Source organism: Nyctibius grandis, chromosome 4, assembly GCF_013368605.1.
Source record: "Nyctibius grandis isolate bNycGra1 chromosome 4, bNycGra1.pri, whole genome shotgun sequence".
Lineage (NCBI taxonomy): Eukaryota > Metazoa > Chordata > Aves > Nyctibiiformes > Nyctibiidae > Nyctibius > Nyctibius grandis.
Genome location: NC_090661.1, coordinates 46,634,281 through 46,648,524, shown reverse-complemented (window position 1 = coordinate 46,648,524; position 14,244 = coordinate 46,634,281). Strand labels below are relative to the sequence as shown.

Genomic DNA, 14,244 nt, shown 5'->3' with positions numbered 1-14,244 from the left:
GCCATCTCTGCTGCCTAGAAGCATGTGTGGTGAATTAAGGGGAAGTGAAGGCAGCAAAGAGCACTTAGAGCTGCCCACCTGCAGCTCGCCCCCTCGGAGGAGCCCTGTGCTCCCTCCTGATGGGGACCAGGCTGTCGAACCCTGCTTTTCGCCTTGCTGCCCCATCCTCTCTCTGCTGCTCATCTCTCTTCCTGGGTTCTGGTTTGATGTTGGCAGCAAGCAGCCCGACTGTCCATGCTCTGCCTGCGCGAGTTCCTGAGAAATGAGGTATTTCATGTTTGCCTGCTGAACACCCACTGAGTGGCACGCTGAAGCCCAACCTGCGCTACGCCTCCCCATGCACCTTGTGCTTCCCCTTTTCCAACAGGTCTGTTTTCAGGAATGGCCAAATATGAAAGGAGCCACAGGGCTGGGAGGCAATGAGCCCATGCCTGAGCACCTGCGCATCGCCCACCTGCACTGGGGATGCAGTCGCTGCCCTCCCCAAGTGCCTGAGCCTGTGTCCTCTGTGCCGGGCAGCCCCAGGGTGGTGGGGCCAGGGCTCACTGCCCTCGGCTGGCCCCTGCTTTGCTGGAACGCTGACATGGGATCAAACGGCGCCGGCACATCCCTGCGAAAGCAAACGAGTGTTTGCGTGTGTGGCTGGAAGGAGCTCGGTGTCCAGCTTGGGGGGGTTACTGTAAACACAGAGTGAAGCTGATTTGAGAAGGGATGCCAGCTCCCTGGGCTGGACTCCACCACAGCCAGGGGCGGGTGCAAGAGGTACTGGAGGGCTGTCGATGGCTTCGTTGGGTTTACACATCTCATTCCCCGGCCCCATTAGGGAGGCACAGGCTCCTGCACCCCCACCACCTTTGGGGCCCTGAATGCAGGCTGCTGTGGAGGTGTGGTCCCCTGGGGATGCTGTGAGTCTCCTTCTTCCCTGGGGTGACTCAGCACTTCCAGGGAGGAGGAACCCACTTGTGCCCCAAGTGAGCCTACTCCGGGGTTGCTTGCTCTTGCTTTGAGCACTGCCTGTGCTCTTGGCTGCTTTGTTTATGGCTTTGTTTATGGCGTTGATAATTTTCTTGTGTCAGGTTTAGGCACAAGCATTCTTTCCACTGCTGCATAAGAAAGTAATTAGGTGAGGATGGAAAGGATATTCCTCTTCCTTAGAACAAAGAAATGAGCCACGGCTGTTATCGGGCACTGCTCATGGTGTCCAGGGCCACGCGAGCTCCTGCCCAAGCGGTCGTTCTGCCCCGGCAGGGTGGGTGGGCGAGCTGATGGCATCCCAGGAAGCGCCAAAGCACCCACTGGTATTTCCTCTGAAGCTGCTGCCCCGTAAGCCAGCTGCCAGTGCCAAGGTCAAAGCCTGAACCCACTCAGCCCCATCGCTACCATCACAATTGCTCACCTTCCAAGTTACCTCCCCTCTCCCTTGCTTGCAGAACCCTGACTGGAAGGGATGTGCTGGGGTCCTGCTCTGGACTCAGCGTGCTTTCAAAGGATTCATTCCCTGTGCTTCTACTTCTTTCCCAACCCCTTTGCACCCCAGAGGGCAGGCAGCAGTGCCCCCATGCCAAGGAGGGGACAACTGTGGTCCGAGGGGGCCTAAAAGGCAAGGGGCAGTGGGGAGAGGGAGATAGAGCCACTGGTTTCCAATGGGAGATGCTTTAGGAGCGCAACTGCTGGAGGCCAGAGAGGAGGCACTGGGGGAGCTGGACCCCTCTGCCACGAAGCTTTTGGGAAGCAGACGGCTCGATGAGGGCCAGGGGAGGTGGCATCTGCAGTGGGAGGGGAGCATCAGTGGGACAGGGTGCTGTACGGGGCTGGGGGAGCAGCGGGCATGGGAGGAGAGCCAGTGCTCTATGTTGCAGCCACTCCACGCATCAAAAGGGACAAAAGAAGCTAGATAAATTCATGGGCTGGTATAACAATTTGCCTTTTCAACCCAGCGGCTGAGCTGCTGCATCTGGCTGCTGCAGCCCCTACCCTGCAGGCTGCTGGAAGACAAGCGAGTGCACCCAAAGGATCGCTCAGTGCGCATGCAGAGTTTCTCGTTTTCTCCCACAGGCATCCAGTGCTGCACTCAGGGTCAGGATGTCGAGTGAGGCACACCTTGCGTCTGCCTGAGCTTGGCATCAGGAAAACAGGTTGATAAGTGTTACTGGCCACAGAACTCGCTGCAGGGACACACGCCAATTAGCATCTCCTTCCCATGAGCACCGGCGGTGCTGTCCTCTGCCTCCTTGCACGCAGAGATGCAGTGAGAGGTCTTTAGCCACCCACCAAGCTCACAGACACTTGGCTGTGGGCCAGAATGAGCCCGGCCCAAATATACTGTTTTGCTGGGCTGGGAGTGAGCCTGCACTCCTCGTGGAGGATTCGCTCCCTGACAGAGATGGCCAAGGGCAGCAGAGACCAGCAGGGATGTGACAGAGGACAAGGCCAAGCTGATGTATGTGGCTGAACAGGGATTTCTGCTGCCCCTTCTCCCTCCTCCTCTTCCCCCAGTCTTTCTCAGCACATATAAAGCAGCTATTTCACGTCATCCCTCGACCTCCAGGTGCACACACAGAGACAGATGCGGCAAGGTATGGACATCCACTCTAAGCTGGCGGGATACGTCTCCTGTAAGATCTCTCTTAGCTGAAAGACCTGGAGCTTTTAGGTGGGTCCTTTTCTAGCCTGGACCTACACAAGTAAGAGTATAAAGCCCTGAGTTGGGTTTGAGGACATCTGTAGCCAGGGTGGGATGGCAAATAAAGATCTTCCCATTGCCTTGCCTTTCTCCTGGGAGGTGCGATCAAGAGCAGCAAGAGGGCTGATGCTGCCGGTGCAGCTCCAGAAGCCCCCAGCTGCTGGGGGGCGGCAGTGTATCCCTCCGGCATCCGCGTCTCCCGCCCCGCGCACCCGCACCCGGGCTGCTCCACATTCCCCGAGCGCTTCCAGCTGCGGCGGGAGCCGGCGGCGCGCTGTGGACTCCGGGGGCCGCACGCCGGCTCCGGGGCAGGCGGCGGACGGCTCTCCCCGGCCAGGCAGGGGTTAAGGCTTCTCTGTTGTAGTTTGTTTCCCTTTGCCAAAGTGGGTGTTGCTGGAATGTCTCCTCTCCTAAGGAGGGGGGCCGAGCCGTGTCCTCTGGAGAGGGGGGATGTCAGCATCAAAAAGACACAAAAGGGGGAGGTTTCCAAAAATAAAACCCTCCATCCCCTCCAGGCGCTGCCAGTGCCAGAGGCAGGCGCGGAGGTGCTCGGAGCTGCCTGCGGAGCGCGGGAGCTCGCTGGCAGCCCGGCGAGCGGGGCCGGCCGCCTTCCTCCTCCTCGTCCTCCTCCTCCTGCGGGGGCCGCTCGGCAGCCCGCGCCCCTGCCTCAGCCCTGCTGCCTGCGCCCCCGGCCCCCCTGGGCGGCAGGTCCCGGCGGAGACCCGGCGCGGGATGGGGCGGTGAGCGGAGGGCGGAGAGCCGGCGGTCCCCGCTGCCCCGCGCCCGCCGCAGGATGCCGGCCGGGCGCTGAGCGCTCCGCGCCGCCCGTCTGCCCCCGCCACCGGCTGACACCATGCGGGGCGCCGCCGCCAGCCTCCTCCCGCTCACCTTGGCCGTCCTCCTGGGCTCCGCCGGTTGTCGGCCGGACCCCGCGGCCAGGCGGGAGCCGGGGAGCGGGGGAGCGGCGCGGACGCGGGGCCGGGGGGCTGCCCTGGGGGCGGCGGGCACGGCGCACAGCCTGTCCCCGCCGCCCAGACCCCCCCCGCCGGCACGGCCCCTCCCCGCCGCTCTCCACGTGGATCGTGGCTCCGCGGCTGCCGCCGGGAGCCCGAGCGGCGGCGACGACCGGAGGCAGCTTCCCGACCGCCGGCTCGGCCCCGGCCCGGGGCAGAGGAACAGGCTGGACCCCTCCCGCCAGCGGCAGGGCAGCGGGCAGAAAGCCCGGGTGGTGCCCCGGGCGAAGGAGCCAAGCGGCAGAGGGAGGATGGCGGGGTAAGTGCTGCGGCCGGGGGGAGCTGGCCGGGGGCGCGTAGCGTGAGCCCCGGTGGTCCCGGCGCCGGGGAGCCGCAGGTGGAGGGGCGGGGTCCCGTCCTGAGCCCCGTCCTGCGTCCCGGCGCATCCCCACTTCCATCCCCGCGGGCGCTCCGGGCGCTGCCCCGTCCCCCGCGGGACGCCCCGCTGCCAGTGCCTGGGGCAGGCATAGGGATGCTGCGCGGGGGGCTGGGGCCGTGCGGCCCCTCGACTGGCTCCGCCACCGCGCCCGGGCCCCGGAGCTGCTGTCGCCCACGCGATCCGTCGCCGTGCGTGTGTATCCGTGTGCACGCACGTGTGTGCGGCGTGAGGCGGGCGGGACGCCGTGCTGCCGGCTGCCTGTCGCCTGGGGACGCGTGGCTGATGGGCGTGCTGGATGCGGTGCCCTTCTGCTGGCACATCGGGGCTCGGGCAGGTCAGACAGCTGCGCGGGATGTCAGGCTGGTGCTCTCCGGGGCTGCCGACGGCCATCCCAGAAAGCGTGCGGGGTGGGGGGCTGCCGGGGGGAAGAGGCGGCGTGGCCACGGTACGTGGGTGGCAGAAGAGGCTGGAGGGGCTCCCTTGGCTCTGCAGGATGGAGTCTGGCTGCTGCCGCTCTTGCTGCAGGTACCTGGCCTCTTGGCTCCTTCCTCCCATAATGGGCCCCTTGTAAGCGCTCTGCGCAGCAGCTTCCCATGGCTTCAGCTGGCTCAGCCGGGGGAGGCTTCCTATGACTTGCCTGGCAGGGCCGCTTCCAGCTCCAGTCTCTGGCTACAGCCCTGTGGAGGTGGAGAGGAGATCATACGGCAAGGCCAGCTGCTCCGCTGCGAGGGGAGCCTGCGAGCAGGACGGCTGGCACAGCACTGACATACCCTTCGGCCCCGGGCCCCCTCCTCTGCAGTTCCCTCCCTGCTGCCCCGTGGCTGATGCCACTGGTGATGAGCTCCTCTGTCAACTGTGAAAGGCTACTGAAGCTGTCGTGCAGGCAGTTTGACCGACCCATGTGACAGTGTGTGCCCACTCTCTGTGCTGGGGGGACATAGAGGGCAGGATCTGGGCTTACTGCCCTCTGACATCAGCAGAAACTTTTTCTGCTAACATCAGGTGGGGAGCTTCACTAGAATACAAAGGCAGCTTAATCCCTGAGGTTTCTCTCTCCCATACTTGCCTCCCTGCAAAACTTAAAGACAGAGATGTCCCCTCTGGGTAGTTTCCTACAACAAATCCGCAGAAGCAGTAAACCCAAACTTATTCTTCTTCTCGTTATGTTTGATTCGCACAGTATTTATCACTAGCAGCTAGTCAATGGCAGGTGGGTCTTGAGCAGATTTTGGCTTACCTAGTCCATTAGCCTTGGTTTGTCAGCCGCCCGGAGGGCAAGTCTTGGAAAGATCCAGTCTATTTCTGTCAGGTTTGGGCTTTTTTGGGCTCAGGAGGGTTTTACCCTTTCTGCAGTCAGAGTGTTGTCAGCAGTGCTTTGGGATCATGCGGCAGTTCAGCTGGATTTGAGTCATGTGAGATGTAGCCTGTTTCTTTACAATGACTACCCTGAATAGTCTCCATGAGGTTTTCAGGCTGCAGCTGCCTCTGGTGGCAACAGCCGGCCCGCACCGCTGTCAAGAGCCGGTGGGCAGCCCCAAGGTTCACGCTATGTTCAGAAGAGTGTGGAACCTCTTTGCAAGTAGCTTTCTTTCAGCCCTTAATCAAGAATGTAAATGGGGATGGTTGGTCCAGCACTTAGACTCTGTTGACCTGTTATCAGCTACATTTGGCTTCCTGGGGTATCTGGGAGTGCCGTTGCCTCCAAGCTTAGAGGAAGGAAGAGCTGTGCCTTGGTGCTCTGTCCTTCGTGCAGGCTGTGCTGCTCTCTTTGCCTCCACTCTGCCCTGGAAGATGAGGGCTGGGGATATGGGGCTTGCTCTGATCCTCAAGAACTTGAACTCTGGAACATGCATAAAATGCCTTGTCGTCAGTAGCTTTCCATTTCTTCTGGAGTCCAAATCGGCACTCTTTATACTTCTCTATGACCTACTGTCTTTGGAGTTTATGAGAAAGTCTAGCTGAAGTAATTGTCTGTGAGTAACCACATGGTGTTACTCCTCATGGAAAGCTAGCTGCTGCTGCCTCCAGCCATTCAGTGAGACTCCGTCCTTCCACCTCATCCATCTTCTTATGTCTCTTGCTGCACTGGACACGTTTCCATCCAGGAAACTCAGGGCCCCTAAAAAACTTCATTTCATGATGTTTCATTTTTTTGCCAGGTGGGATATTTTCTGTTCTTCTATTTACATTGAACTCCTACTACTCTCTAGTTTGACAACCTTCATTTTCCCTTACTCAGGTAGCTTTGCAGGCTGCATTTAACCCCAGAACTATTTATTTATACAGTTACTTTGGCTTAAAATCTCAACTCCTGCGTGTGTTGCCTTTCCTGGTTCCCTAGTCAGAATTTTCTGCTGGTACCTCCAGGGGCCTCTCACAGCCATGTGGTTGAAAAACCCATTTATTAGCACCGTATCCTTTTCTGGATGATTATTTTCTCACTTTGTTTGATAGCAGCATACCCAAAATTGAGTTTTTTTCTTGGCGACCGTTTGGATGTGTCTGCCACCCTGCTCACATCTGACCTTGTTGCAGGTGGGACCTCCTCACATGCTTCCATGAGTGCATCCAACCACAAATCTTCCAAGAGCTGGGTTTTAGTATTTTCTCCTGGTGGGTCATTGTGAGGTGACTTTTGACACCACAGCAAATATTGCAGAAAATTACTGTCTCCTAACACTAAGCGAGGAAAACAGTCCAGCCCCCAAAGCATCTCTGCTTTGCTGTGCTCTGCCTAACCTGCCTGTTTCCCCAGCCCGTTTCCCCAGCGCCCCCCACTGGTTTGCAGACACACCAGTCCCCGCTGCTGCAGATGAGCTGTTTCTACCCAGTGCCGTGGAGCAGATGACTTCGCAGTCCAGTGTGTTCAGTCTGATGTTTAAAGTGTTTATAGGTTCATTGATACAGCTTCTGGTTCATGGAAAAATTTTCCTCCTGAGTGTTGTGGGGTGGGAGCTCCCAAGCCCTGACGCATGCCAGCTATGGCTGTACTCGTGTGCTGGATGCATCCCTAATTTGTGTCCCCCGTGATGTGACCCTTCTCGTTCCTCTGCCCCATACCTGGGAGGGTGGGACCCAGTGATGATCCTCAGGTGATGTACACAAAATCAGAGGAAGGTGGGTAACAGGGGAGTAGTCTGGGGACACCTCCACTTCCGCTACCTGCCTGCACAATTTTCAGGGGCATGTGAGGCTCCCCAGGTAACAGGCTGGGAGTTCCACACTCTTTCCTTCTCCTTCCCACTTTCTTTTTGTGCAGTCTGCACCCCAGTTCTTGTTTAATTGCTGTTGTAGACACCATCTGTGGCTACATAGTCCTGCTTTATCCAGGCTTTGTGGGATATAGGTTCTTACTGCAGTGTGTGTATAGGACTGCTCAGGAGTGGAGGCAGTTAACGCTGATGTGGACTTGGCAGAGGGTTTTCAGTGGCTCATCGATGCCAGCAGCCTTTTGCTAATGTTCTTCGTTGGGTCTGACTGCAAATATTTCATATGCAGTTGGATGAAGTTCACTGTCCTGCAGTGGAAAGGCAGACCTGATGATCTAATGGTCCCCCTGGCCTTCTGCGAGGATGCTGTAAATGACCTGAATGGAGTCAGCGTATCTGGCAGCACAGAGCACTGCATGAAGTTGAAAGATGATGTGTAGATTGCTGTTAAAATAAATGGTGAAAAAAATGGTTTTACTGAACGCTTCAGAAACAGTATGTGATCATCGCTGAGGCTGTGCACATGCTGAAACTATGTGAAGCCATGATCTTACTACTGTTCTCTTGTTTTCCTTCTCCCTAGTGCTTGTTACAGTTGCTTGGCTCTGGTTTCATATAACACTGCAAGATCTTGCAGGCTTGTATCATCCTGGGTACCACTTTGCACAGCGGGAGCCTGATCCTGACGGTGGCCTCTGGCTGCTGCAGCAAAGCAGGTGCTGAAGGACTGGCTTGCTGCGGCTCCTTTGCCCAAGTTGTGGCTTGTGCTGGTGCATCCAGTCAGGGCCATGAACGGTACTTCTGGATGCAGGGAGGCTTCATGGCACTGGCTTCAGCTCTGTGAGGGGTGTCAGGGAGGTGCCTATCCCAGAAAAGGAGCAGGCTGGTGAGTAGTACCTGACACCTCCTGTGCACCAAGCTCTCACAACCTGCCAGGGACTATACCTGGGCACGGATGGTGCACAGTAGCTGCAGAGTGAGGAGCGAGCTTGGTTTGCAGTTGCTTACTGCTGCCTGTGCTGTTGGAGAGCTCAGGGTGTACCTGGCACTTGAGGCAGGGGCTGAGACGTCGATCCGGTGCCTCACCCTGCATTTTGCCAGAAGCGTAAACCCAAAGGCCCACGTCTGCTCTAGTGAGCTCTGCCTTAGGGCTTTCTCTGGCACTGTGGCTGTTCAGCTGTCTGAGCTATGCAATCCTCTTTCTCTCCAAAAAGGGGAAACTGCCTATTGGAAATGGTCTCTGTCTGCTCCGGTCTGAGCTGGGCTGGGAACTATTTTGGAAGGTGCTAAGTGGCCCATGAGCTCTGTAGCAGTCCAGTGTTACAAGCAATCAAGTCCCAGCGCCTGGGAACGTCCCCAGCAGTGTTTCATTTCCTAGGAAAGACGTGTGCTAGCTGACCTGACCCTTGGGAAGGTAAATGCGTTAATTAACCTATTCCACTAGTAACGAGACAGATAGGGAAGACAAATGGTTTGCCCAAGGCTTGTTTTGGCATCAGTGGCAGGGCTGGGAATAGGGCATCGCCATGCAGTGTGACCTAGTGTGAGAGTTCGATGGGACTTCAGCTTGAGAGACCAGTGTGAGGACATGTCTTCTGTTCTGCTCTGATCTGGGGCTGTGTTGAGCTTCCTTCCATCTGGGAGAGCTGTTGACCCCTCCACGTGCCCACCCATCCTCTGGTTCCTCTGCACCCCACTCTGCCCAGGATGAGGACGAGAGTCTTGCTCCCCTCTCCCTTCTGCCCTGCTTCCAGTTTCAAGGGGTGGGTAAGCGGGAGGCAACCTGGGTGCTCAGCCTTGTGCGGCTCTTACGCAGTAAGTAAAGGAAAGTTTGCTTTCCTTGGATACTTTCTGGGAATGTCTTAAAGAAAAGACCTATACATCTCTCTGCGTTGACAGCCAAAAAGCTAGAAATTGGTGCTCTAGCCCAGCCAGAGCAGATGCAAATGGATGCAGGAATTACTTTGGCTTGTTCTGTTTGCAGGAAGTCACACCGAGGGAATTTAAGTGCTTTCTCCCTGTAAAAATCTACCCAGGTTAATAAAATGTTGAGCCTGAAGGGCTGGATAACACTTTACAAACGACGTGGCTTCTCAGACCACTTCCCCTTCCCATGTGGAGTGATTGTATCTCTACAGGCAGCTTCATTCATGAACACCAGAACAAAACTTGGCATGCTTGCTACCCATCGTCTTTGATTCTCCTAAAACGTGAGCCCCACAGCTTGAGCTCTGGCACTTCTGGAGTCTCATCTCATGCCATGTGGATGCAGGAGTCATGAGGGTGCCGGTTCAGAGATGGATCATCTTCTGATCCTGCTGTGTTCATGTGAAAGTCAATCCAGAAGACAAATGTGCATGTTTCCGTGGTTCCTGTAAATTCTGTCAGCAGCTCCGACTGCCTTGTCCAGCGTTAGAAATAAACCATGCTCCCCACTTTGTTTCCAGAGGCTTTCCAGAGCTTTCAGGCTGCCTATTTCTAGCTTTTTATCTTTTGATGACTGTGCTCTCCCACCTACCTAGACATGCAAAAGTTACACATTCCCAAAACCTTCCCTCCATGATGAGTAAATACGCTTGGAGAGCAACCTGCAACTTATTATTCCTTCTCATTATAGATGTGTAAATATGAGATGTGACCAGAGAAAACAGGATTAGCTGCCTGCCTGGGCATTGCAGAGCACCTCTTGGAGTCACGGCACTGTTTCTGATGGTAGCTGTATGTTGGCAGTGATCACTACCTGAAAACACAGAATAAGGCAGAGGTCGGGGGGATGTTGCTTATGCAAAGGCAGTCAAAAAGTTTTTGCAGCAAAGTGCTCGGATTAACCACCATGGAAATGATATGAGCATCCGGGAGTTAGTCTAGCACCGTGCATGTCAAGCAGGCACACATTTCATAGCACCAGAGAGTCCCCAGCCCCTGGGCTTGCTGCGGCAGAGGCAGATAACAAACGTGGGACCAGGGTGCTCGCAAAGGGAGAGCAAGCGGGGAGCGGCCGATGCGGCTGCTGGCATGCTGTCCCTCCCAGGGTGGGGTTGAGCAATGAACAGCAACAGGCGGCAGCAGTTAGGCGGAGAATGAAGCACTGTCTTTGGCCAAAGCAGCTCGGGACACTTGCGGAGGCGAGACGCTATGACCAAAGTTGGAATCAGGCCCGATTTATACCCCAATACCATGAAGTGCCGTGAGATCTTTAATGATCGCAGGCCGCTGGCCTCCAATTGCTCTCAGGAGGAAAATGGTTCCTCTGAGCGCTGTGCCAGGAGCCCAACATCATGACAGTTCAAAAGGGAGATAATCCCTGAGGGATCGCTCACACTGCAGCATTCACATAGTCCTTGGGGGTGTCTTTTCCAAGCACTTAAACAACTCAGCCCTTGTCCCATTGGTTTTGATCTCAGTTGCTGGTCCATCTGGAAGGAAATATCAGATGCTGCAGGAAATAATTTTACGGGTGACTCAGAGGTGCTGGCTGCAGAGAGACCTCGGCTTCCCTTCTCCTAACTGCGCTGCTTTGTCTCTCTGCTTAGGCCAAATGTCTGCGGCAGACAGTGTTGCCCAGGATGGACCACGGCTCCCAGCACAAATCGCTGCATCAAACGTGAGTATGACAGCCTCAGCCAGAGCAGGTCTCGCACTGCACCCCTAAAAAGCGCTCGAGTACTGCTGTGATCCAGCACGCGTCCCCTGCGCTGTGCCTGGGCAGGAGATGGACCGTGGGGATCCCGGAGGCAGCGCTGCAGCCCCTCCGTGGGGCTGCCGGGCTGTGGGTCAGCTCTCCCCACTGGCTGGCAAAGTCTGAGCATGCTGAATAATTATGGCTTTATTTTATTACCATCATTAGTGTCCATCATGAGCAGGGTCTTGTTGGGGCAGGGCATTGCAACGGCACATTTGTGGGCGAGTTTCGAGCCCTGGGCTCTCATCGTCCTGCATGGAGCAAAAGGCAGGTCTGTGAAAGTCCCAGCAGGTGAGAACTGGCAGAGTGGGGCTGTGCTCACATGGGCAAGTGCTGCTGACGCTGAGGGGGAAATAAGGGCTGCAAATTACCTGAGTGCTATTAAGGAAAGCCATTAATGGAGTTGGCACGATGGCTGGGATGGGTGGGGCTGGAGCGTGGTGCAGCACGTGGGACGTGTAAAATGGTGGGGGGCTGCAGGGTGATCCTGCAGTGCAGACCTCCTGCCTGCCCACAGCGGGGTTAATAAGGGCTCTGCTCCTCCTGACAGCCCTGCCATAGCCCTGGGTGCTGAGATCATTTTGGGCTCCCCAGCACAGCACGGGAAGGGAAGGGGTTTGGGCAGGCACCAGCACAATGCACACCAGAGGCAGCTGCACTGTCGTCTCCATCCTCAATAGCTCCGCAACCACAGCCCAGCCCCTGCCACGATCCCTGTCTGTAAACAACGGGGTTACACCTCCCAGCCCACCCGTGGGCCTTCCCAGGGGACTGCCTGCCCCGTGCACCTGCCCGGTCCCAGGGAGGCGAGGGGCTGCCCGCAGCGCCCGGGCGGCTTGAGGGGCAGGGAGCACACAGGCACCGGGCAGGCTCTCTGCATGGGAACGCCCTGCCCAGAATAGCCCAGAGCATCTGCCTTCACTCGAGTGGCAGCAGCTGCCCAGATGTTTTGCAGGGAAAGAGGCTCAGCTTTGTTTGCCGCAGGCTCTCAAGGCGCTTTGGCCGCGCTGGGATAATTGCATTAGCGATCGGTGTTTGGGAGCAAGGGGCCAAGGGCTGACTCACCTCCCTGCTCCCTCTCCTCCCCGCCGACAGAAGCCAAACGGTAGAGAGCGTGCGGGGCTGCCAGACAGCGTCTGTAAACAGAGCGTGGGGCCAGCCGTGGCAGCATCTTTCTCTCATTAGGGATTTTCGAAGGAGCAGTAGATCTGGGCTCGCAGCCACGCCAGCTATCTAGCGATTGCTCAGGTGCTGGGCCCTGGTTCCCAAGGCTTCATTAAAAGGACACTGTCAACACGATCGGGCCTGACAGTGTCCCCCCAACCAGGGATGGTATATCTCAGGCAGGTCTTAGGTGGAGATCAGTGATGTGTAAACATAATTTTGTTCCCAGCTACCTCCCTCGCCAGGCTTTTCTGCTGGAGTTCAAGCTGCTGGGGACGTTCGGCTGTTTTTAAGGCTGCCAAGGCAAGCTGGACAGCCCATCCCAGTTAGTTTCTGCACAGTCATACTGTTTAATGGCTGATCCCATGGTCTTTGATATGGGGCGTATCAGGGAAGTTAGAGGAGTAGAAATGCAGCCAGAGGGAACCTCTTAGCACGATGAAGCAGGGAAGATGGGTCTGAGCCTCAGTGCAGGAGAGAGGACAGACCAAATTGTTGCCTTCATCTGCTCCCTATCACTTACCAAGCATAGTGATTTCTTCTCCACCCATGCTTTTCCAAGGGCTTTCCTCTTGCAACATCTCTGCATATGACTGAACTCAAGCCATGGGCAGGTTTCTCTAGCCTTTTGGTTTGTTCCAGCTTCAAGGACCAAAGTGCAGTGAGGACTTGGGGAGTTTTCAGAGTCAATGACTGGGAAGATGAAAAAGAGAAATCTCTCTCTTCAGGACAGCGATGTTTCCTGGGAAAGTGGAAGTGAGCTAAGGGAGTTTAGGAGGAAGATCTCTCCCGCTTGCAATGGGCTTGGTTTCTACCCACACACTGCCAGGTCACAGAATCACAGAATCACAGAATCACAGAATGTTAGGGATTGGAAGGGACCTTGAAAGATCATCTAGTCCAATCCTCCTGCCGGAGCAGGATTACCTAGACCATATCACACAGGAACGCGTCCAAGCGGGTTTTGAATGTCTCCAGAGAAGGAGACTCCACAACCTCTCTGGGCAGCCTGTTCCAGTGTTCGGTTACCCTCACCGTAAAGAAGTTTTTCCTCATATTTATGTGGAACCTCCTGTGTTCCAGCTTGCACCCATTGCCCCTTGTCCTGTCAAGGGATGTCGCTGAGAAGAGCCTGGCTCCATCCTCATGACACTTGCCCTTTACATATTTATAAACATTAATGAGGTCACCCCTCAGTCTCCTCTTCTCTAAGCTAAAGAGACCCAGCTCCCTCAGCCTCTCCTCACAAGGGAGATGTTCCACCCCCTTAATCATCTTCGTGGCTCTGCGCTGGACTCTCTCTAGCAGTTCCCTGTCCTTCTTGAACTGAGGGGCCCACAACTGGACACAATACTCCAGATGCGGCCTCACCAGGGCAGAGTAGAGGGGGAGGAGAACCTCTCTTAACCTGCTAACCACACCCCTTCTAATACACCCCAGGATGCCATTGGCCTTCTTGGCCACAAGGGCACATTGCTGGCTCATGGTCATCCTGCTGTCCACTAGGACCCCCACGTCCCTTTCCCCTACGCTGCTCTGACCCACCAGGTCTGTCCCCAACTTGTACTCATACATGGGGTTGTTCTTGCCCAGATGCAGGACTCTACACTTGCCCTTGTAATATTTCATTAAATTTCTCCCCGCCCAACTCTCCAGCCTGTCCAGGTCTCTCTGAATGGCTGCGCAGCCTTCCTGTGTGTCAGCCACTCCTCCCAGTTTGGTGTCATCAGCAAACTTGCTGACAGTGCACTCTATTCCCTCATCCGAGTCATTAATGAATATATTGAATAGTACTGGTCCCAGTACCGACCCTTGAGGGACTCTGCTAGACACGGGCCTCCAACTGGACTCTGTCCCATTGACCACCACTCTCTGGCTTCTTTCCTTCAGCCAGTTCACAATCCACCTCACTACCCGATCATCCAGACCACACTTCCTCAGTTTAGCTGCGAGGATGCTGTGGGAGACCGTGTCAAACGCTTTACTGAAATCGAGATAGACCACATCCACAGCTTTACCATCATCTGTCCACAGGGTTACGTCCTCATAAAAGGCTATCAAGTTGGTTAAGCATGACTTCCCCTTGGTGAAGCCATGTTGAGTGCCCCTAATGA

The 14,244-nt window shown here is 56.1% G+C and overlaps 1 protein-coding gene across 4 annotated transcripts in view; it reads left to right on the top strand.

Moving 5' to 3' along the window:
* The first annotated feature begins 3,533 nt into the window (after window positions 1-3,533).
* Window positions 3,534-14,244, top strand: part of LTBP2 (latent transforming growth factor beta binding protein 2) — a 75,591-nt gene continuing 64,880 nt past the window's right edge. For 3 of the 4 annotated variants that reach the window (XM_068397326.1, XM_068397327.1, XM_068397328.1), the window contains exons 1-2: window positions 3,537-3,955; window positions 10,818-10,888. In XM_068397326.1, coding sequence (XP_068253427.1) covers window positions 3,537-3,955; window positions 10,818-10,888 — 490 coding nt within the window. Of the gene's footprint in view, window positions 3,956-10,817; window positions 10,889-14,244 lie in introns of all 4 variants that reach the window. The other variant, XM_068397329.1, reaches the window with a different exon arrangement.